We start from the raw sequence: 23,389 nt of genomic DNA, 5'->3' as shown, positions 1-23,389 counted from the left end.
ATGGAGCTGCTGAGGATGTGCTTCCTAACAGTCCCAGTTCCCATTAGTACCAGATGCCTGCGTCCTTCCTTTCCAGCTGTGCATTTAGGGTGGAAGAGGTAAGAAAGAATAGAGCTCTTTGATGCTGTTGGTCTCAGTTTTCCATCTGTGATTTCAGTCTCCAAGCATATATAATGGAAGAACATTCCCATCTGCTCCTGCCCTCCTCTTATCTGAGTGGCAGGATAGTGCTCTGCCTGAATGTATCACCTCCCATGTTCTCTTTTTCCCATTCTGTGCCAGGTCACACTTTCATCAGCCCTGTGAGCTCAAGCATGGGACCTGCTGTCCCAGTTCCATTCAAATTCTCCCAGGCTGTGCTCCTGCAGTGTCAAGTCTCAGTCAGCCAGAGTCAGATTTGGTGCAATACAAATTGGGAGAGATATTGGCAAGGCACTTTGAACACCCACCAGGTCTTGTCATGATGTGCATACAACATGAACCTCCTCATCTCAGTGTATTAGGTGCCACTTTCACCAACTCTTCAGAGTTCCTGTTGATCTCATTATGCTGATGGTGCAGCAAATTATTACATGGTTGGTTGGGAGAGGGCAACAGATAGCAGAGAGTGCTTCCTATACAATGTGATGCAAGCACCAGCAAATTATTACATGGTTGGCTGGAAGAGGGCAATGGATAGCAGAAAGTGCTTCCTATACAATGTGATGCAAGCACCAGCAATTTATTACATGGTTGGCTGGGAGAGGGCAATGGATAGCAGAAAGTGCTTCCTATACAATGTGAAGCAAGCACCAGCAATTTATTACATGGTTGGCTGGGAGAGGGCAATGGATAGCAGAAAGTGCTTCCTATACAATGTGAAGCAAGCACCAGTGCTGCCCTATCTATGCTGTGCTCACCTCAAAATTCATAGAATCATAGGATCAGTCAGGGTTGGAAGGGACCACAAGGATCATCTAGTCCCAACCCCACTGCCATGGGCAGGGACACCCTACCCTAGAGCAGGCTGGCCAGAGCCCCATCCAGCCTGGCCTTAAAACGTCTCCAGGCATGGGGCCTCAACCACCTCCCTGGGCAACCCATTCCAGGCTCTCACCACTCTCATGCTGAACAACTTCCTCCTCACGTCCAGCCTGAACCTACCCACGTCCAGCTTTGCTCCACCCCCCCACCCCCAGTCCTGTTACTCCCTGATATCCTGAAAAGTCCCTCCCCAGCTTTTTCATAGGCCCCCTTTAGATACTGGAGGGCCACAATTCATCCTTCCCTTACACACACCAACCCAGCTGAACTTCATCTCAATAATGTCAGCACAGCAGGTGATTTCAGCTGAAGCTGGTGGCTAGCAGCTCTTAAAGAGCTTTAGGCACCAGATGTACTTCTTTTCCTTCTTTAGCTGACACAACTGCAGTCTTAATATCTTCTTCTAATCACCATATTTTATTATCTTCAGGGACAAATCTTCAAAATGCTTTTGTTCCTGCAGGATGCAGATTACATGTTGGGGTTTGTGGTTGTATTTTGTTGGTTTTTGAACTAGTCTGAAAAGTTGCTCCCTTTTTACAGTCAGTGAAGCTGTCTGCAGGTTTATGAAGCTTTTGCTTTGATTGGATTTTAGAGGTTCTTTGAGCTAGTTGGTGCATTAAATTGAGACTATTTTTAATGCTGTAATTTTTTGCTCTCAGTCTGATGTATTCCAGATCAAATTGCTAAATTGCTTTCTGAAGGTTCTGTGTATATATATCTGAACTTAAAGACATTTGGAAGGTCTAATCCTGCATTTTTGGGGAAAGATTGTGTTAAGTGCAGGGTTCTGCACTTTGGCCACAACAACCCCAGGCTGGGGACAGAGTGGCTGGAGAGCAGCCAGGCAGAAAGGCACCTGGGGGTACTGATGGATAGTAGGTAAACATGACCCAGGAGTGTGCCCAGGTGGCCAAGAGAGCCAATGGCATCCTGGGCTGGCTCAGGAACAGTGTGGCCAGTAGGATGAGGGAGATTATTCTGCCCCTGTACTCAGCACTGCTCAGGCCACATCTTGAGTGCTGTGTCCAGTTCTGTGCCCCTCAATTCAAGAGAGATGTTGAGGTGCTGGAAGATGTCCAGAGAAGGGCAAGGAAGCTGGTGAGGGGCCTGGAGCACAGCCCTGTGAGGAGAGGCTGAGGGAGCTGGGGGTGTGCAGCCTGCAGAAAAGGAGGCTCAGGGGAGACTTTATTGCAGTCTACAACTCCCTTAAGGGAGGCTGTAGCCAGGTGGGGTTGGTCTCTTCTGCCAGGCAACCAGCAACAGAACAAGGGGGCACAGTCTCAAGATGTGGCAGGGGAGGTCTGGGCTGGATGTTAGGAAGAGGAAGTTGTTGTCAGAGAGAGTGATTGGCATTGGAATGGGCTGCCCAGGGAGGTGGTGGAGTTGCTGTCCCTGAAGGTGTTGAAGCAAAGCCTGGATGAGGCACTTAGTGCCATGGTCTGGTTGATTGTCTAGGGCTGGGTGCTAGGTTGGCCTGGATGATGTTGGAGGTCTCTTCCAACCTGGTTGATTCTATGATTCTGTGAAGTTGAGATGCAGAGTACCAGAGGCGATATTGTCTGGAACAACCCAAATAAATGCCAGTAAAATCTTTATCTCATAGCTACCATTGTGCAGTTTGCTCAGATACTGGCAGAATTTCTGGATGTCTTCAATTGTGGTGTTTTTCATATGCCTTCAGTCTCCCACATCTTTAGTAGTTTTTCCTTCCTTCCTGAGCCCAACTGTTCTGTGAAACTACTGCCTCCTTACTCAGGAGGTTTGCTTCCTGAATGTGCTTGCAGGAAAAAAGATATTCCTGAAACTTGTGCAGAACTGCAAGTTCTAGGGGGGTGGGGTGTCAGCTACACTCTTGCCTAATTGATACTTCAGAAACAGGATCTCTCTAATTCATAAGTAAAACATGCATTAACAAGACAGGAATTGCAGCAGTGTGAGCTGAAGTGAATGAGATCTGAACCTGTCCTAACGTAGGCAATTTTCATAGAATCAATCAGGTTGGAAGAGACCTCCAAGATCATCCAGGCCAACCTAGCACCCAGCCCTATCCAGCAAACCAGACCATGGCACTAAGTGCCTCATCCAGGCTTGGATTCAACACCTCCAGGGACAGCGACTCCACCACCTCCCTGGGCAGCCCATTCCAATGCCAATCACTCTCTCTGTGAAGAACTTCCTCCTAATATCCAGCCCCAGCATAACTTGAGACTGTGTCCCCTTGTTCTGTTTCTACTTGCCTGGCAGAAGAGACCAACCCCACCTGGCTACAGCCTCCCTTCAGCTAGTTGCAGACAGCAATGAGATCATCTCTGAGCCTCCTCTTATTCTGATTGCTTTATTTCTGAGAAGTATGGCTTCCTTCCAACTAAGTCTTCTTATAGACTTTTTGAGTTAGAAGGTACCTCCAAAGGTATCCTGTCCAACCCTTCCCCAGACAGCAAGGACGTCCTCCACTAGGTCATGTTGCTCAGAGCCTTGTCAAACCTGACCTTGAGTATCCTCAGGGATGTGGCCTCAACTATCTTCCTGAGCAATCTGTTCCAGTGTCTCAGCACTCTCATGGTGCAGAACTTGTTCCTACCAGCCAATGTGAACCTTCTCTGATTTCAAACCATTGCCACTCATCCTGTCACTGGAGGCCTTTGTAGACAGGCTCTCTCCAGCCTTCTTGTAAGCCACCTTCAGGCAGTGGAAGGCTGCTGTAAGGTCTCCCTGGAGCGTTCTCTTCTCCCAGCTAAATAACCTCAGCTCCCTCAGCCTGTCCTTATAAGAGAGGTGTTCCAGCCTCCCAGTCATTTTCATGGCCTTCCTCTGGACCTGCTCCATCAGGTTCATGTCCTTCTTGTGTTGAGGGCTCCAGAGATGGATGCACTACTCCAGATGAGGTCTCACCAGAGTAGAGTTGAGTGGCAGAATCCCCTCTCTCAATCTGCTGGCCACACTTCTTTTGATGCAGCCATTGCCCTTGTGGGCTGCAAGTGCATGTTGCTGGCTCATGCCCAGCTTCTCAACCACCAGAACTCCCAAGTCTTTTTCTGCAGACCTGTTTTCTATCACCTGTCCCCCAGTCTGCATTGCTAATGAGGATTGTTCTGACCCAGGTGCAGGACTCTGCACTTGATCTTGTTGAACCTCATGAATTTCACCTGGGCTGATCTCTCCAGCTTGTCCAGATCTTTTTGGGAGACATCCTTTCCCTCTAGCATATCAACAGCACCACTCTCCACATATGAACCTATGGAAGAAGAGTGAAAGAGTGCAAGAAGATAAATTAGGTAAAAAAGGTATGAGGAGCTGGGATTAAGGGGAGTAGAGGAGCAGACATCAGAGGGACTGTTTCCATCTCTTTGTAGACATGTCTGCAAAGCAGACAGCAGCTTTCTACTACTATCAGTTTATGTTAAGCAGTAGTGGTTTGTGGTGTCTATCTAAACTTTCCTGGCTTGCTCCTGTGGAAAGGTGAAGTGCTGGTTTAGCTCCGTGGCAGGAGACAATGAAGTCTGTGTTAGAGGAGAGACGAGTGCCTGCTACTGTTGACATTGATGGAAACACTCAGCAAAAGCTGAGTGCATTGGAAGTCCAGGTCATCAAGTTCTTAGAATGAGGACAAGAAGGCAACATGAATTCCAGACTTTCCTGATTTTTAAATGTTTGATTTTGTAACTTTGATATCATTTTTAAGACTATGTAATACCAACTGTAAAGAAACAAAACAATGAATTAATGCATAAAGAAAAAGGCAATAGCTAACAATTACTCAGAGAATGCTTTCTCTGCTGTGCAGCAGCTATGTGCACAGATAGGATCTTCTCTGTGCCTGTTAGCTGAATTGGATTTTAAACACTGCAGTGTTTGAAGCTGGATGCCAAGGTTGCTGATACCAGTAAACAGTGTGTAGTAGCTCAGTGATGAGCACACCATGGTTGTTCACAAACATCATGCAGCAATGCAAGGTGAGCTCAGACAAACAATGCAGTGAAGTGAAAGCAATAGCTGTAAGCAAAAGAGCTGTATTTGTTAAACTGACCCAAAATCTATAGCCTTTGCTTTGGATTGTCCAGAGAAGGGCAATAAAGCTGGGGGAAGGCCTGGAACACAAACCCTATGAGGAGAGGCTGAGGGAGCTGGGGTTGTGCAGCCTGCAGAAGAGGAGGCTCAGGGCTGAGCTCATTGCTGTCTACAACTAACTGAAGGGAGGCTGTAGCCAGGTGGGGTTGGTCTCTTCTGCCAGGCAAGCAGCAACAGAACAAGGGGACACAGTCTCAGATTGTGCCAGAGGAGGTCTAGGCTGGATGTTAGGAGGAAGTTGTTGGCAGAGAGAGTGATTGGCATTGGAATGGGTTGCCCAGGGAGGTGGTGGAGTCACTGTCCCTGGAGGTGTTAAAGCAAAGCCTGGATGGGGCACTTAGTGCCATGGTCTGGTTGATTGTCTAGGGCTGGGTGCTAGGTTGGGCTGGCTGATCTTGGAGGTCTCTTCCATGCTGGTTGATTCTATGATTCTAAGACTGGATCCTCACTTGGCTCAGCTTCCTTAAATCCATTTGTGCCAGCTATTTTCAGCAGCTGTACCTAGCCCAAAATGGAAGGTTTGCCCCCCTACCCTCTAATTTTTCCTGTGAGCTTACAGGCTGCTTTAGGTTATCTAAAGGAGAAAGGGAGAAAAGGGAAGTTATATTTTCACATGTGTTTAGTATGGAGCTGAAGAGGTTATTAAGCCTACCTCTCCACTATCACTGTTTGCACAGGCTGTGCTGCATGCAGCCCTACACCTGCGATCTACTTAAACCAGCACGGCTGCACAGCTTCTCCCTTCAGAGCAAGCCTCTGTCTGCCCCTGTGCTGAATGCTGGGTGCAAATTCTTCCCAGACATGATTTGCAGACTTATAGTCTTAAATCACTTCCTGTGAAATATAATTTTGGATGTAATGGCTCTGCAAAGTTTCCATGATTGCCCTAAAAAGACATCCCCAAGATTGTGCAGGACACTCTGCAGAGCTGCACTTGAGAGTCCTCAAGTGTGCATCTGTAAACTAATCAGGCCATCTGAAAAGAGTGAAGATTCAGCAGCTGAGCAGGGTGAAGAACAGCATATTCCAGTGTGCTTTTGGAAAGAAGTTTATGTGGCTGTGGGACAGATTTGATAATCAGAAAGAAATCATATCCATTATTAAGCCCTGATTCAGCAAATTATTTAAGCATGTTCTGTTGTTTGCTTCTCAGCTTTTCAGTTTGCTGCTGCTTAAGAGCTCTACTGAGTCAGAAGCAGCAAACCCAAAGGAAAGGTGGAGATGAAGTTCTTGTGGATTTGCCAACATAAATCTGACTTCATGATGATGTTAAATCTGTATGAATGATGAGAGTTCTTCCTTCCAGCAAATTAGTGTCATGAGACTGTGAGAGGAGTCAGAGTTCAAGACAGGTCATCTGCTTTTTGCAGGTCATGTTTGCAAATGCAGTGGGTCAGAAGCTTTTTGGAAGTAAAATAAATGTTTAAAGGGTGTGAGTTTTTTCTGAAATGAGGTAAAGTCATTAAAGCTTGTAAATGTCTAACAAGTGAGTGTCAGCAGGATGGAGCCAGACTCTTTTCAGTGGTGTCCAGTGACAGGACAAGGGGCAATGGACGCGGGCTGGAATGTAGGAAGTTTCACAGAAACATAAGGGAGAAATTCTCCACTTTGAGAGTGGCAGAGCACTGGAACAGACTGCCCAGAGAGGCTTTGGACTCTCCATCTCTGGAGGCATTCAAAACCCACCTGGATATGTTCTTGTGTCATTAGGTGGGGTGTAACTAGATGATCTTGAAAGATCCCTTCCACCCCAACTACTCAGTGGTTTTGTAAAGACTGACAGCCTCCTTTGAACCATCTTGATTTGATCCCTGACTGCAATTCTCTTTTTGAGCTCTTGCTGTAGCTTCTGTGATTCCAAATAGTCAATGCCAGCTAATGAAATACCTTAACCTTCAAATGTTGAACCTCCTGTCTGGGTCATGTCAGGGACTTTGAACTTAGGAGCCATATTAGCCTGTTTGTATAGCTATAGGTTCTCTTCTTCTGCTGTCAGATCCTAAGAAGGGAGGCTTGCATTGTAGAGGCTTATTTTATGGACTTCTGTGGGCAATTATTTTGTGTGTTGTTTGACAGATGGTCTTTTTCAGCTCTTTGAATGTTAGAAATTATTTGACCTGCCTTCAAGCAAGGAGATCAGAGCAGTGACAGGATTGCACTGGTATAGTAAAATTGAAGGGAGTGGGGACAGTATGGGATTTGTTGACCCCACTTCACCATTTTACTAAGAAGAAACTAAGTACTTTTACTTTTATCCACACTGCTCATCTTATTCTGCGTGAATAATTTTCCAGTCTGGCGAAAAATGAGCATGGTGTGTAACTGAGTGAGGTAGCAGAGGAACTGAAAAATTGTTTCTGAACATTTCTGTAGTCCTGTCCTTGGTTCCAGTCAAAGGAAAGAATATTCACATCTGGTATTTGGCTTGAGGGAGTTACAGTTTCTCCAGTGGCAGCGCTGCCAGCAATGTAGGAGTTGTCCATGAGTTCAAGCACCTTCCCCCATGTTTTGCTACGGTGACATGGAATTCACTCATGAGTAATTTATGATTCTTGTCAGCTACTCAAAGTTAAGCAAAATATTCTCTTTTAGGCACAGTGGAAGGGCACGTTGCAGGCTGTTGAAGGCATCTGCTATTTCCCCATTTTTTAACTACATCTCTTTTTTTTTCCCCATTTTTAGGGAAGCAACGTAATGGAGGACCAGGATCTCCTGGAAATAGGAATCCTTAACTCTGGACACAGGCAGAGGATACTCCAAGCAATCCAGCTTCTCCCAAAGGTATAGTTTCTATTATTATCCAGGCGAAAGAACTAACACCCACAACTTCCATTTTTGTGGAGTAGAGTGAAACATAAATCTGTGGTGATTTTGTAGGGGTTTGGGGTTGGGGTTGCTTATGCAAATGTAGCATAAAATAATGTCATTGCGCTGGACTCACTCTGTGCAGGTGTAATTGACAAAGCAAAAGAGAGTTCAATCTGTAACACGAAGTGATGGCAGTTCACAATTTATTTTGATTGCTTTTGGCCTTTCAGTGTGTTTATAGGCTGCCATTACACATGTGTCAACAAGGCTGGTAATGAATCACAGATATTTGTCTTTACATAGCAGTTGGAAATAGTTTGCCCCTTATACAAGTGTTTGTAGAAGCCTTGGATAAAACATTGTTTTCCTTATACCTGTTGTTCATGAAAGATGCAGAGACTGCATCCTCCACACTTCATATTTGATTTGCTTCTCTGTACCTTAATTTTACTTCTCAGCTGTGGACAAAATAACTTATAATCATAGAATCAACCAGGTTGGAAGAGACCTCCAAGATCAGCCAGGCCAACCTGGCACCCAGCCTTATCCAGTCAACTAAACCATGGCACTGAGTGCCCCATCCAGGCTTTGTTTCAACACCTCCAGGGACGGTGACTCCACCACCTCCCTGGGCAGCCCATTCCAATGCCAATCACTCTCTCTGCCAACAACTTCCTCCTAACATCCAGCCTAGAGCTCCCTTGACACAACTTGATCCTGTGTCCCCTCATTCTGTTACTGGTTGTTGCCATCTACTTGTGGCTGTTGTCCCAATCATTTTTGGTGCTGGCTGATTTAAACCATCGATTTTTAAATCAGTGTTATAAAGGGATTGTTCTTTTATTTTTCATACCTGAATATATCAGTGGAGGTTTCTACTGTCTCTCCAAAGAAGAGAGATAGTGGGCATAGCATGAAAGCAAACTGTTTGATTTTGGAAAAATGTAGAAGGAGAATGAATGAGGAGAAGTAGACACCAGTAAGGCTCAGAAGGCTGCCACACGTGATGCAGATACGTAGTGAAAGATATCAAGGCAGGAATAAAACCTAGTGTAAAATTCATGGTGTGTTCTGGGAGCAGCATGTGTAGAATAATTGAGCTAAACAGAGATTAGTGTGCTTGCAGTGTGATACTGGAGAATGAGGAAAGTTATTGGAGGACCTCTCAGCCTAAGAGTGTGAGGCTGACATTGCTTGAAGAGGCTTTTTGATGCCTATTAAAAATCAATACATTTCCTTTGTAAAAGAAACCAAGGGTTTATTGTGCAGAGAAGCTGAGAACAATTTCTCTATCTGGATGTGTCAGTCAATCCATATATATTACAAGTATCTGTGTACTGGAACACCAGAGATCATTAAAGACAATAATGTTCCCCATATCATAACAGACAAGTGAGATAAATGAGACAAGTGTAGGGTATGTAAAAGTAGCAGTTGAACAATTACAATAGGAACTGAAGGTTTAACTATGAGTTTATGATTTTTCTTAACATTGCTATCATTCAAACAATTTCATCATCTCATACCCTACTTTTAGCTGATGAATTTTCCCACACACACACTTAGAGTCATCAGTTTTCTTGTGGTCTTCTTTAATTTTGTCAGAATGAATGAATGAGTTCTTAATATGTTATAATGTTAGTTCTATCTGCACTCAGTAACTGCTGTTTATGAAAACACTGTTAAAAAGGTTTGCTTTTGGAGAGTATATTAATACTGAAACCAGATTCTGTCAGAAAACTTCAACTGAGGTCTTCTTAAAATGTGCTTAATGTGAGAAAGGAGAACAGAATCAACATCTAGAGATCCTCTTGAAACTAATTGAACAAAATGGTTATACAGTTAATTGGAAGAATCAACATCTTGTGAACCAAAGATAATTAAATAACACAGAATGGCTTGAAGCATGGGCTGGAAAAGAGTGTGGTAGTCTTTAGCAGCTTTCATGCTGAGCTAGAAAAAAAAGGAGTTCTAAGGACTACGTTTTTAACGTGTCTTTACTGAGGGAGCTGGGGCTCTTTAACTTGGAGGAGACTGGGAGGTGACCTTATCATGGTTATCAATATGTGCAGGGTGAGTGCCAGGAGGCTGGAGCCAGGCTCTGCTGGGTGGTGCCCAATGCTAGGACAAGAGGCAATGGGTGGAAGCTGAGGCATAGGAAGTTTCATTTAAACATGAGGAGGATTTTTTTTCCCTCTGAGAGTGACAGAACCCTGGAACAAGCTGCCCAGGGTGGGTTGTGGATCTCCCTCTCTGGAGAAACTCAGAACCCACCTGGATGTGTTCCTGTGTGATCTGCTCCAGGTGATGCTGCTCTGGCAGCGGAGTTGGACTGGATGAGCTTTCCAGGTCCCTTCCAGCCTCTGGCATTCTGTGATTCTGTGGTGCAGGATTGTTACACCAGAAAAAAAAAACAAACATCCAGCCAAAAAAAGGTGGTTGAAAGCTGAAGCTGCATCACATTTCTTCACTTAAGTGACTCAGCAATGCAAGACAACTTACAGAGTAAAAACACATCATTTCCAATTCAAAGCCACACTCTATTGAAGACACAGCTCTCAAAATAATTTCAGGGCCCCAAAACTGGGCTCATGGTCAGTTTTACCTCCTGTAGCCCACCCTTCACAACACTTTCCTGAAGACTTAAAAAGTTTTTGCATCCTGCAAGGAACCATGGAAAGCTTCTGTACCTCTCTTTGTTTGTTGATTAGCTCAGCTTTGTCATCAAGCATTCAAAATAGTGCATCCCATCTAAATATTTTAAGATCTCAAACTGTAATTGGAGTCTCACTCATCTGAATCTCATTAGATAAAAATTCTGTTGCTTTGTTTGTTTTGAATGTGTATCTCTTTTCTGGTCCTCATTTAATTTGAAACTCATAGAATCAGTCAGGATTGGAAGGGACCACAAGGATCATCTAGTACCAACCCCCCTGACATGCCCAGGGACACCCTACCTTAGATCAGACTGGCCACAGCCTCATCCAGCCTGACCTTAAACACCTCCAGGGATGGGGCCTCAACTACCTCCCTGGGCAACCCATTCCAGCCTCTCACTACTCGCATGATGAACAACTTCCTCCTCATGTCCAGTCTGAATCTCCCCACCTCCAGCTTCACTCCATTGCCTCTAGTCCTGTCAGTGCCTGATATCCTGAGAAGTCCCTCCCCAGCTTTTTCGTTGGTCCCCTTCAGATACTGAAAGGCCACAAGAAGGTCACCTGGGAGCCTCCTCATCTCCAGACTGAACAGCCCCAACTCTTTCAGTCTCTCCTCGTAGCAGAGGTACTCCAGCCCTCTGATCATCCCCATGGCCCTGCTCTGGATGACTACTTGTGTTTTAGTACTTAATGGCATTGGTGATGATGCTATTTATAGCTTGGCTATTAATGTTTCCTGTCGTCTGATATTTTTTACTCATATTTGGAGGTCCTAGTTAAGTGTTTTCAAAAACATCTATGGAAGAACACTTCCTCAGAGCCATGTCATTGGGCAGCACTGAAGAATCTTCATGAAAATCAAGCAACAAATCTATTGTCAAGGTTTTAAAATATTCATTTAAAATAAGGAAAAGCAACAAAAGTTTTCATTTTATTCATCTCTGCAGCCTGAAAATGCAACAGGCATTTAGTGGCTGAAAAGAAAGGCTCTTTTTTTTACTCATAATTGCTGGCTTCATAAAGAGTGATAAATTTCTACATTTCAAACACCAGCAGCCTGCTTAGGAACCACTTTCTAGAGCTTGAAGCAGGTTTAAATAGAAGAAAAGCCACCCTACATACATATCCATGCATAGATTAATTAATCATTATTGTGATACAATGAAAATCAAGGAATGCTGGTAAAAGGCTCTTACAGACCAGGTGCAAGGTTGAGGGTGTCTGTGGCAAACCATAAAATACCAAACCTTGTAGAGATGTTTGTTTATAGTAATCAGTTGATAATGTGCAAACCTTCTCCCAGGCAACCAGCAACAGAACAAGAGGACACAGTCTCAAGTTGTGCCAGGGAAAGTCTAGGCTGGATATCAGGAAGAAGTTGTTGCCAGAGAGTGGTTGGCATTGGAATGGGCTGCCCAGGGAGGTGGTGGAGTCACCGTCCCTGGAGGTGTTGAAACAAAGCCTGGCTGAGGCACTTAGTGCCGCGGTCTAGTTGATGGGCCAGGGCTGGGTGCTAGGTTGGCCTGGATGATCTTGGAGGTCTCTTCCAACCTGTTTGATTCTATGATTTGATGAACAGCTACAGCAGAAGTGTCTGCAGTTACTTGTTGGAGATCTGTGATATGCAATCTTGTGAAGGCCCAGGCTTGCAGTGACTAAGGAAAGCAGGAAAGAGATACAGGAGAAGCAGAGATACCCTGAAATCAGCAATAAAGAAGGGTCTGCTGACCAGAGGTGAAAAAGACCCTATGAGGAAGACTGTATGGGGTGTTCATTGTAGATAACCATTCCAGACCACCTTGTTGGGTTGGAATTGGGGTGGAGAATGGAAAAAAATACCTCTGTTAATGCACTCCAAGAAATAGTTGCCATAACCCTACCTCTTATTATGAATATGCATGCACTTGTAACATAAACTGTGGCTTGTGCCAGCGTGGGGTGTGCAGGATTGATGGAGTGATCCAGAGCTGTAATAAAATGTACCTGCTTCATAACTCTGCAGTGATTTGTGCTGGGGGAAGTATAGGCTAGATGTTAGGAGGAAGTTGTTGGCAGAGAGAGTGATTGGCATTGGAATGGGCTGCCCAGAGAGGTGGTGGAGGCACCATCCCTGGGGGTCTTCAAGAAAAGACTGGATGAGGCACTTAGTGCCATGGTCTAGTTGATTGGCTAGGGCTGGGTGCTAGGTTGGACTGGATGAGCTTGGAGGTCTCTTCCAACTTGGTTGATTCTATGATTCTCTGCATGAGTTTTGGGGTCAATTTGGCAGGTCAATTGGGATTTATGCAATGTTAAAAAATAAGGGGGCAAAAGTAGTATGTTTGTAAGAGGCAGGCAGAGCTGATGTCGTTCAGTTAGATTTTTCCTGTTCAGAATACCCTGTATTTTTCTTAGATTGGAGCTAGTAGCCCAAATTCTCTTCTCACACTAATGTAATTCAAGTTATTCCAGTTTCACATTAGTATTAACCTGAGCACTTTATGAATGCTTATTATTAGGTAAGGCGAAGACACTCCAGTAGAAACACCATTTGTAAAGTTAGTTCTTGAAATGGAAATATTTTATACTTGACATCAGACTTAGAGCAAAATTTGTAAGCAGCCTTTGAGACTGCAGCTAAGATTTGTGTGTGTTTGGAGAGAGGCTTTTATACAGGCACATTGAGAGCTAGAGACAATGTCTCAAAAGATTCTGAAGGTACAAGTAAAAGAACTCAAGAAAAAAAAAAGATTAATACTGAGAAAAGAAGTGTGTGCAGGATGTGCTTAATTGGTTCATAGAAACAACCATGACATAAGATTTTATCCACACTTAAGTGACATACAAAACGTGAAGAGCCTCATCAAGTTGTTCTGGCATCCTGAATCGATGTACAAAGGACAAATAACCCAAGGACAATGGGCTCCTCAAAAGCTCCAATGTTTCTGAAAAGAAGAATTATCCTATCTTATCTGAGAACTTAGATAAGGAAAAGGATTGCTTTTGTGTGGGATGCTCGGTGTCTATGGCTGCTTCTCCCAGCCTATAATGAGAACACATTCTCTCATTTGACAGATGGAAGAAAGATGTTAGCTGAAAGCAGCTTTCTCCTGGCTTCAGAGATGTTCTTAAAGTATACAGCATGTTCCTTCCTGCACAGAGAGGTTTCAGCACAAAGCAGGTCTGGGAAGCTTGTAGCGGTGGTGTGCAGCCAGCCAGGCTCTTTCTGGGAGCTTTGCAGAACCAAATGAGGGGTAGGATATCAGAAGGCTATGAGAGCATGCTCCCTGTGAATCGTCTTATGTGAGCAGTAAAGCTGTGCTTCCAAAAGTGCTGGATCTATTACTGCATATCTAACACTTTGTGTGAGCACAGTAGGTCTGGCATTTAGGAAAACAGGACTACTTTGTGTGTGCACATTAACTGTGCTGTATGTGTAGCAGAGAAAGAGCACATCCTATGTTTGCTGTTGCTATATGGCTATTGGCTTAGATGTCCCAGAGCTTAGAAAGCTGATTTGAACCCTAGTGTTTGAGTCTCTCTTATTTAGCACAGTTGAAAGGTAGATAATTCCCACTTCCATTCATAAAGACAGTGTCCAAATTAGGAGATGCTTCAAGAAGATATCCTGAAGTTTATGACCCTTTCATTGGTCCTGATCTGCTGGAAATGAAGGTGCAAAACAAGAGTCAAAGGAAGTGATTTCTGCCCTGCTGTTGTTCCTACTAATGCCACTGGAAATTATTTTCCCCTTTTGAAACTCAAACACCTATAAAAGGTCTGCAAGGATGAGAGTGCCTACCCATGGAAACAGTGCCTCTTCCTCAGGATTGTCCCTGCCTTCTCCTCATCTGTCCCTGTCTGCTTCTGCAGCTGGCTCACCAGTCACTGCACAGAAGCAAAGGTAGACACCTCTGGAATCCTCACAGCAGTCATGAGGTCAGCAGACTCCTGCTCTCAGGAAGCCTTCAACTTTCTCACAACCCAGGCTGATGGAACAGCATCCATCTCCTTGGGGCTCTAGTTAGCACTGTATGAGATCTTCTGCAGAGCTGACTAGATTGGTGGGATTTTGAATATCATCAAAACTAGCATTTGTAAAAGGCAGGTGATAATACAAATGTTACAGAAGTATAAAGAAATTCAGCAGAGCTCTGAGCAAGACAGCAGAAAGTGAGGTAATTGTAACAGAAAAGATCTCAAGGAAGGAAAGGATATGAGTCATGAAGAGTTAAGGGCAGTTGGCAGCCAATACAAAGATATATCTCCACCCACCATTTGGTCCATGTGCATGTGTGTGTTTTCTCCCAGTGAGGGACTTGGTAAGGTTGACAATCACTTGGTTTAGATCTTTATGTTCCTATTAGGGGTTGAAATGCATTTGTTATAAGATGGTGCTGATCTGGCCTTCCTCCAAAGAGAAAGCTGGATAATGCATTCCCAGACTATTTTGCACAGCATACTAATGCTGAGCAGAGAGTTTTAAATCTGTGGCACCAAAACACAGTGCTGTTGTGCCAAAAAGATCACCACTAGTTCAACCCTTAAGGGAGATAAGAAGCTAAAGGTGCAGTGGTAGCTTGTTATGTGGGGTAAAACAGGCAGAGCTACTCAGGATCTAGCAAAGCATGAAAGTTTGACTTTGGAGATGTCAGTCTGTGTTAATATCCAGTTTTTGAAGGCATGTCTGTAAAGCTCTGTCTCTGTGCACTGAAGCAGAGGGCTGCTTTTAGAAATCATACTGACAGAAGCTCGTGAGATCAAAGGCCACTTAGTCCATGAATTCCAGATTTAAGTCTTCTTAAGTTTAAATTATATGCAATGGAAATGTCTTGAACATCATCCTTAGTAACACTGAATGAGATCTGTTCTTCCCTTGTCCCAGACATTATATCTGCTGAGGAGCTAGGAGGCCTTCTCAGTCTTCTGGACATGGATCTATTTTTTTTTCCAGAGGGGTGGGGAAAGTTGGAATGGGCTGCCCAGGGAGGTGGTGGAGTTCCCATCCCTGGAGGTGTTCAAGACAAGACTGGATGAGGAACTTAGTGCCATGGTCTAGTTGATTGTGCCATGGTCTAGTTGACTGGACAGGGCTGGGTGCTAGGTTGGACTGGATGAGCTTGGAGGTCTCTTCCAACCTGGTTGATTCTATGATTCTATTTTCCTTTAAATTTAGAAGACAGATTCCCACAGCAAAAAAACCAAACATGGAAAGAGTCCCTGTTGCAATAGTGGTGTTCTTAGGTAGGAAACTGAACTGTTGGTGACATTCTGGATTTGCTCTTGGGGCAGGATCATTCTGGATTTGCTCTTGGGGCAGGATCATTCTGGATTCACTTTTGGGGCAGGATCCTGACTCAAGCAGTGCTGTGAAGTGAGCATATCTATACTGTCTTTTTAGTATAAGCTCCACAGGAAGATGGAGGACTTTTCTTAACAGAAACAGTAATAGAACACAAGCTTGACTAGTTAACTTTCCAAGTATGTGACAAGGTAGACAGAACAGAGAACCAAAAAGTTTATACGCAGCTCTTCCTCACCGCTGTGGATTTTCAGGCTGGTCCCTCTTTTGACTGTCTTTCGTAACAGCAGCAAATGCAAAGTCTTCTCAGGTCCTGTCTCTGTGCCCTTGCTTTCAGACCCAGTTTTCTGCACAGGCACTGTGGGCATCAGCTCCACATGCTGCCTTTGTGCCAGCTAAGCCCACATCTTTGCATGTGTCCTTCTCCTGAGCCTTTTCTTTCGCTGCTCCAGAAGAGGAGTAATTTCATCTTCCAACAACCTGAGTCCAAACAATTGTATTTGTCAAGTACATAACTCACAAAGAGAGGGGGAAAAAGAAGTGATAACCCCACCCCGTCACAGCCAGGCAGAATTACGCCTGGTAGTTGAGAGTTTCATACAAGTTCCCAAAAGCTCCGCTTAAATCTCCCAGATAGGTCAGCAGATTAAAAGGAAGCATTGTGCGCTTGCTAAAAAGAGCTTTCTTGCAGACCAACACAAGCTTCACTTCACTGTAATCATAGCTATCCTTTAAAAAGCTGTGAGAGACAACTCATCCCTTTCTCCTTATGCAGCAGATGAAGAGCTTGGGTTTAATACACAGAGTGTTGAGTTCCACCAGACAGAGAAAACAGCATTAGTTCCCCCTCTGTCTTGAGAAGATCAGAGAAAACTGCTAACAGTCCACGTTACTGAATTCACCTTGGTGATTCTGATGCCTGTGATTACTTTGGAGTTCTGTTTGTGGTTATTTGGCTACCTTTGAGAGACAAGAACTGAAGTAGCTTCTGTCCTAATGGAAAACATACTATATAGGTATAGCAATGATGTACCTGTAAAACACTGATGTACAGACAGTCCCTTGAGAAGGATTTCTCAGCACGTTAGGATGCTCTATGGTGTTACTATTTTATTATGAGAAACAGCTCTTTCTGGATTGTACTTTCTTCTGAAGAAGTGATGCTAGTAATAAATCAATAGGATCTAGGAGAGAAATCTCCTATGATTTGTGTCTTCCTTCACAATTCATATTTTCTTAACCATTTCTTTTTCTCTATGGGCTTTGTTCCTAGCCTTGTCCATAGTCAGCATACTAAAACCATCCACAGAGGACCAGTGAACACTGGGATTCATAGATGCACAGTGTATTTTGGATTGGAAGAAGCCTTAAAAATCTTCTTGTTTCAAACCCCCTCTCTTTGTCAGGGACATCTTCCACTAGCCCAGGTAGCTCAGGGCCTCATCCAACCTGGTCTTGAACACCTCCAGGGAGGGAGCAGCCACAACCTCCCTGGGTAACCTGTGCCAGTGTCTCACCACCCTCACTGCAAAGATGTCTTTCTAATATCCAGTCTAAGTCTCCTGTCCTTAACCCTGTATTGTTCTTTGCAGATAACAACTGAATGAACTCGTAGCAGTGTCCATGGAAGAACAATGCTCCCCCTCTTTATGAGCAGCAAACAGTTGAAAGGCTGCCATGGCTTGAAGCTTAGAGACTTCAGAATGCTTTAAGTCAAACATTATCCACATAGTTGATCAGGTGTTTGACACCACTCATACATGTGTTGTAGCTGGTGTGAAATTATTGACGTATTATACATGGAAATACAGTCAGCAGAATCACAGGATCACTGTGGCTGGACAAGTACTAACCCTACCATGGCCACTACTAGTAGTTAGGAGTGTTTTTTCCTTAAAAAGGAAAAAATCAGTAAATAGCATCATCAAGAAAGCCTACAGGTGAATGATTGTGAAAGGACTCTAAAATCAAGGTGCTGCGTAGGTAAAAAAATTATAGACTCATAGACTTGTCAGGGCTGGAAATGACCTCAAAGATCATCTGCTTCCAGGCCTCCCCAGACATGGTCAGAGACACCACACACTAGGTCAGGTTGCTCAGAGCCTCATCCAGCCTGGCCTTAAAAACCTTCTTGGACAGAGAGAGTGATTGGTGTTGGAATGGGCTGCCCAGGGAGGTGGTGGAGTGGTTGTGGCTGGAGGTGTTCAAGCAAAGCCTGGATGAGGCACTCAATGCCATGGTCTGGTTGACTGGCTAGGGCTGGGTGCTAGGTTGGACTGGATAATCTTGGAGGTCTCTTCCAACCTGGTTGATTCTATGATTCTGTGTTTCTATGATTCTATCATCTCTCTGGGCAACCTGTTCCAATGTCTCACCACCCTGTGGTGAAAAACTTCTTCCTAACATCCAATCTGAGTCCACCCACTTCTAGTTTTGCTTCATTCCCCTCAGTCCTATCACTACCTGACATCCTAAAATGTCCTTCCCCAGCTTTCTTGTAGGCCCCCTTCAGGTACTGGAAGGCCACAATATGGTATCCTTGGAACCTTCTCTTCTCCAGACTGAACAGCCCAAACTCCCTCAGCCTGTCCCCACAGCAGAGGTGCTCCAGCCCTTCTCTGGACGTGTTCCAGCATATCCCCATCTTTCATACCAAGAGCCATGACCTGCTCCTTAGGAGGGTGATGGAGCTAAATGGAGCTTTAATAAAGTAAGGAGGCCACACTTCCAGATGGAGATTTCCAAGTGGTTTGTCTAATTTAAAAGCTCTGTAACATTTAGTATGAAAAGCATTAATGATGCTGTCACATCTAGATAACCAATCTCTCTGTCAAGAACTATTGGAAAGGAAAACATGCAGCTGGCTCTGAAAGACAGCTAATAAGCTACTTGATGTTATTAACAGGCAGAACAAAACTTTCTGTACCAGGGGATGGATACTTAAAGCTTTTTAATTTTATAGGTCAGATGCATTTTAAAAAATCTGGTTTAGATGAGAGAGGGGTTCTGGGTTCATGACAAAACAAAGTGCTGCTCAGTTTGTGCTGAAACTGCTGGCAAGGATTCTAGTTCTGAGATTGGCTATCTGTGACAGGAGCAGCAGGAGAGGACTGTCCCTCCAGGGCAGGTGGGCTGGGAGCTAAGGGGGAGCAGTGGAGCAAGCAGGGCTACTGGCACAAGACAACTGTGGCAGGGATGTGTTGTTGTAGGCCTGATAGGCCCAAAACAGGCTTGTCCATGTCCTGCCTTGCCCAGGCATGCTTTTCTGCTCCACCAGAGAGGCAGGTGTGGAAATGGACACAAAAGGACCTGCAGCCACTGAGTCTGGCCTGCCCAGGGCCCTGTGGTGTAAGGTGCACACACTCAGCTTGTGCCTGCCTGGGACAGGGCCTGTGCTTCTCCCAAGTTAGGGAAGAGTGAGCCTGTGGCTTTGCCTAACAGGGTAGGGTTTGGCTCACTGCCATCCTGATTGGCCATTCTCTGCCCAAAGGGCAATTCGTCTCGGCCCACACTGATAAAAGGAGATGTGCAGGTGAACAACCTGCTTCTGCTTCCCTGCTCTGCTGCCCTGCTCTGTGCCTGCTCTCTCTGCTGTGCCCAGCCCTGCTGCCATTGCACACTGCCTTGTTGCTGCCTGCTAAACTCCACTGCTGCCAGTTACCAGGAGCAGACCCTGGATGCCTGCACACGTTCAGCCTGCGTGGCCAGCGTGACATGGTGCTGAGCCTGCACACATCTGCCTCTGCACCTGCAGGTCCTGCCTAGACCTCCTGGGCACATACACAGATCACCCAGAAGAAGCCAGGAGACAAGGGCAGAGATTGGCTGCGTCCTGTCCCCAGGAGCTGGGGAGATCCAAACCTCAATGCCCAACAAGACAGAGACCCCTGACAGCATTTGGGCACTGTCTGGACTGTGGCTAGCCCCTGTGAGGGTAATAATAATGTGTGAGTAAATGCTTCAATGCCTCTTTGTAATTCCCTACTGCCTGCTGCCACAGAGCAGAAAGAGCCTGGGCCCAGCTACTGGGCAAGCAGCACATTGGCCACAAGCAGCACTGACCTCAGGAATTGTCTCTTCCAGCTCAGTGAATGTTTGTGTGTTTTGCTGGATACATTAGCTGTAGATATTAGCCATAGAATGTTCCCATCACCGTGTAAGAACAGAAGATGAAATGAGTGGTCAGGGGTGGGGAGAGCTCTGAACAGCAGAATTCATAAACAACATTCATTTGGGAAAATATCTTCTCACATCAATTAATTTCCCCTCCCCAACAGGCTGGTGAAAGTGATATGAACAGCCATGTCCTGGGACGAATCTGTGGGAACAAGGATGGGGCAAGGTTAAAAAATGCCAGGCAGTGGGCGAGGATCAGCAAGATACATGGCCAGGAGCAGATGTGCCTACAGCATAGCTCAGGTGGATACCAAGGACCATGCACCTGACCTCGCATGCAGCTCCTGCAGAAAGTGGAGTGGCCTTGAGCAGGCTTCTCACTGCTCTTCCTCGTGTGAGTCTGATCCAGGGCTACACTGCTGCACTGTCCTTAACGTGGCCTTGAACACAGGCAGCCAGATCCCTGGGGTAGAGAGCAGGAAAATGCTTTCAGAGCCTGATGCTGTTCAGTGACAGTCCAGTGTCTTTTCATGTAGACTACTGAGCACCCCAGTGATCATTTCCTCTATTGACAGCAACTCTGAAGCAAATAGAGAGTGAAATTGTCATGTACAGTTCAGTTCTTCTTGATCTCTTGCTTGTTGAGTCGTTCACCTGTGTTTGCTTGCCTTCAGCCCTTTGCATGGCAGCCTAGTAGAGTGATATCTATTTTAAGAACCCTTTTTTATGGAAATCTCCAGTGGGAATTGAGAACTCAGAAACTTACCATGCTCTCTTTGCTTTTCATTGAGGCTGATGTTTTACCAGAATTATGGGCCAGCAGGTCAAACAAAGAAAATAATATTGAAACCAGGATTTATTAAACTTAAAGATCAAATATTAATGAAATAAAGAAAGACTTTGCATAACATACCCCATCTGGATATGTTGGAACTGTGTTTCAAAGCTGCTTTGCTTTTCTTTGTTAGAGGAAGAGGGTAAAAACAGCTCACTTTCAAAAGTCATACGTTCTCTCTGGGCTCTGTATACCTTCTTCATCCTTTCTATATATGAGATTTTTTCTTCTTCAGTTTATCTGGTTCTTTCTTTTCAAGCATCAGTAGGTTAAGCATACCTCATTTCAAATCAGCTCTTGAAATTTAGTCCTAGCTCCCAGGGTTTTTGCAGTCTGCTGGACAGGCTACTGTCAGTCTAAGATTTGAAGTAAGCCTGAATGACAGTGAAAGAAGAAGTTGCCCTGCTTTTGACAGCTAAGAATTTCATTCTAAATCAGGGAGAAACTCGATTCCAAAATGTCAACTTCAACAACAGAACTGAACTCTTTACTTTCTGATGTGACTCCTTTGTACAAAAGCCATCTGGAGGGCTGTGATTCTCGTTGTTAATTGTATGATTTCTCTTGTCTCCCTTTTCTGATAGCAGATAATGATTTTTTTACGTCATTGAAATAATTCCGTTTGTATTTTATACCCAACATTTGCAGCAAGAGACCAAAGAGTAAACTGGAGTGTGTCCAGAGAAAAGCCACTGGGTTGATCATAGGGCTGGAGCAGTTCTGCTGTGAATACAGACTGAAAGAGTTGGGTCTCTTCAGTCTGGAGAAGAGGGGGCTCCCAGGTGACCTTCTTGTGGCCTTTCAGTGTCTGAAAGGGGCTACAAAAAAGCTGGGGAAGGCTCTCAGGGAGTGACAGGACTGGGGGGAAATTGTTCAGCATGAGAGTGGTGAGAGCCTGGAATGGGTTGCCCAGGGAGGTGGTTGAGACCCCATGCCTGGAGATGTTTAAGGCCAGGCTGGATGAGGCTGTGTGCAGCCTGCTCTAGGGTAGAGTGTCCCTGGGCATGTCAGAGGGGTTGGAACTGGCTGATCCTTGTGGTCCCTTCCAACCCTGACTGATTCTATGATTCTATGAAACTGTCATAGCCACAGTGCAGCCTGTCTGTATCACTCCTGTGATACTGCAGGAGACCAAGATCAGGTTCATAGCATGCTGGCTTTCTGCATTTGAACAGACAGACAGACAGACACTACTGTGCCTTTCAAAGGCAGACTAATTTTATTGTTCTTTTCTGTGCTTTGACTTCAATTTGTATTTCAAGCAAACCGTGAGAAAGAAATTGGTTGAGGGCAAGATATTAAGATCAGCATTCTGTCCTTTCTAAATTGCTTTGTCACTCACTTCAAACTTAAGCTCAAAGCATTATGTTTCCGTCACACTTCCCTTGTTTCTCAGAAAGCAGGAATGTACATAAGCAGGCAGAAAGGAGAGACAGACTTTCGTCATGCATGGTATCACCCTTGCACAGTCGGAACATCCTATGCAAAACATAACATTTCTAAAGCTTCTTAGGAGTTTACCAATTCAGGAGAGATGTTGAGGTACTGGAACGTGTCCAGAGAAGGGCAACAAAGCTGGTGAGGGGCCTGGAGCACAGCCCTGTGAGGAGAGGCTGAGGGAGCTGGGGGTGTGCAGCCTGCAGAAGAGGAGGCTCAGGGCAGAGCTCATTGCTGTCTACAACTACCTGAAGGGAGATTGTAGCCAGGTGGGGTTGGTCTCTTCTCCCAGGCAACCAGCAACAGAACAAGGGGACAGAGTCTCAAGTTGTGCTGGAGAAGGTCTAGGCTGGATGTTAGGAGGAAGTTGTTGGCAGAGAAAGTGATTGGCATTGGAATGGGCTGCCCAGGGAGGTGGTGGAGTCACCGTTCCTTGAGGTGTTGAAGCAAAGCCTGGATGAGGCACTTAGTGCCATGGTCTGGTTGATCGGTTAGGGCTGGGTGCTAGGTTGGCCTGGATGATCTTGGAGGTCTCTTCCAACCAGGCTGATTCTATGATTCTAAGTTATTCTGTCTACAGCTGAGAAGTAAAATTCATGTATGCAGAAGCAAATCAAATGTGAAGTGTGCAGGATGCAGTCTCTGCATCTTCCATGAACAACAAGTATGAGGAAAATAATGTTTTATCCAAAGGCTTCTGCAAACACTTGTTTAAGGGGCAAATTATTTCCAGGCTGTGGAAATACAACTGCTATGTAAAGACAAACATCAATAGTTGCACTTGTGTAGAATGATATGTGTATAATACTGTTGAAAATTGAGGCTATTGTATATTTTTTTCCTACTTCATTCTTCTTCAGCAAATTAACTTTAAAATGCATAAACCCAGCATGGTGTAACAGGTTGCACAGGTAGAGGCTTTATACATTTTTATCTTTAATGGCTAGCTTGAAAATCTTCATTTGTACCACTGAGAGGCAATTTTGAAAGAGAAAAATGCAGCTCTTGACAAAATTCATCAAAAATCAGATTCCTGTTATGTTTCTCTTAGGAAAATAAGGTTTATGTGGTTATACTTTCTCTGCCTGTGCTGCTGTATAAAAGCAAGTGGTGTGCTTCTGGGTACTTCATCCTGTCAATTCCATTCTGATAATATTT

General features: G+C 44.8%; 1 protein-coding gene across 19 annotated transcripts in view; it reads left to right on the top strand.

Moving 5' to 3' along the window:
* Positions 1-23,389, top strand: part of ANKS1B (ankyrin repeat and sterile alpha motif domain containing 1B) — a 449,942-nt gene that overhangs the window by 219,166 nt on the left and 207,387 nt on the right. For all 19 annotated transcript variants that reach the window (XM_064154982.1, XM_064154981.1, XM_064154990.1 and 16 more), the window contains one exon: positions 7,777-7,875. In XM_064154982.1, coding sequence (XP_064011052.1) covers positions 7,777-7,875 — 99 coding nt within the window. The remainder of the gene's footprint in view (positions 1-7,776; positions 7,876-23,389) is intronic.

This window comes from Pogoniulus pusillus, chromosome 15 (assembly GCF_015220805.1).
Source record: "Pogoniulus pusillus isolate bPogPus1 chromosome 15, bPogPus1.pri, whole genome shotgun sequence".
Lineage (NCBI taxonomy): Eukaryota > Metazoa > Chordata > Aves > Piciformes > Lybiidae > Pogoniulus > Pogoniulus pusillus.
Note: the sequence above shows the minus strand (reverse complement) of the source record. Positions and strands in the feature narration are given on the sequence as shown.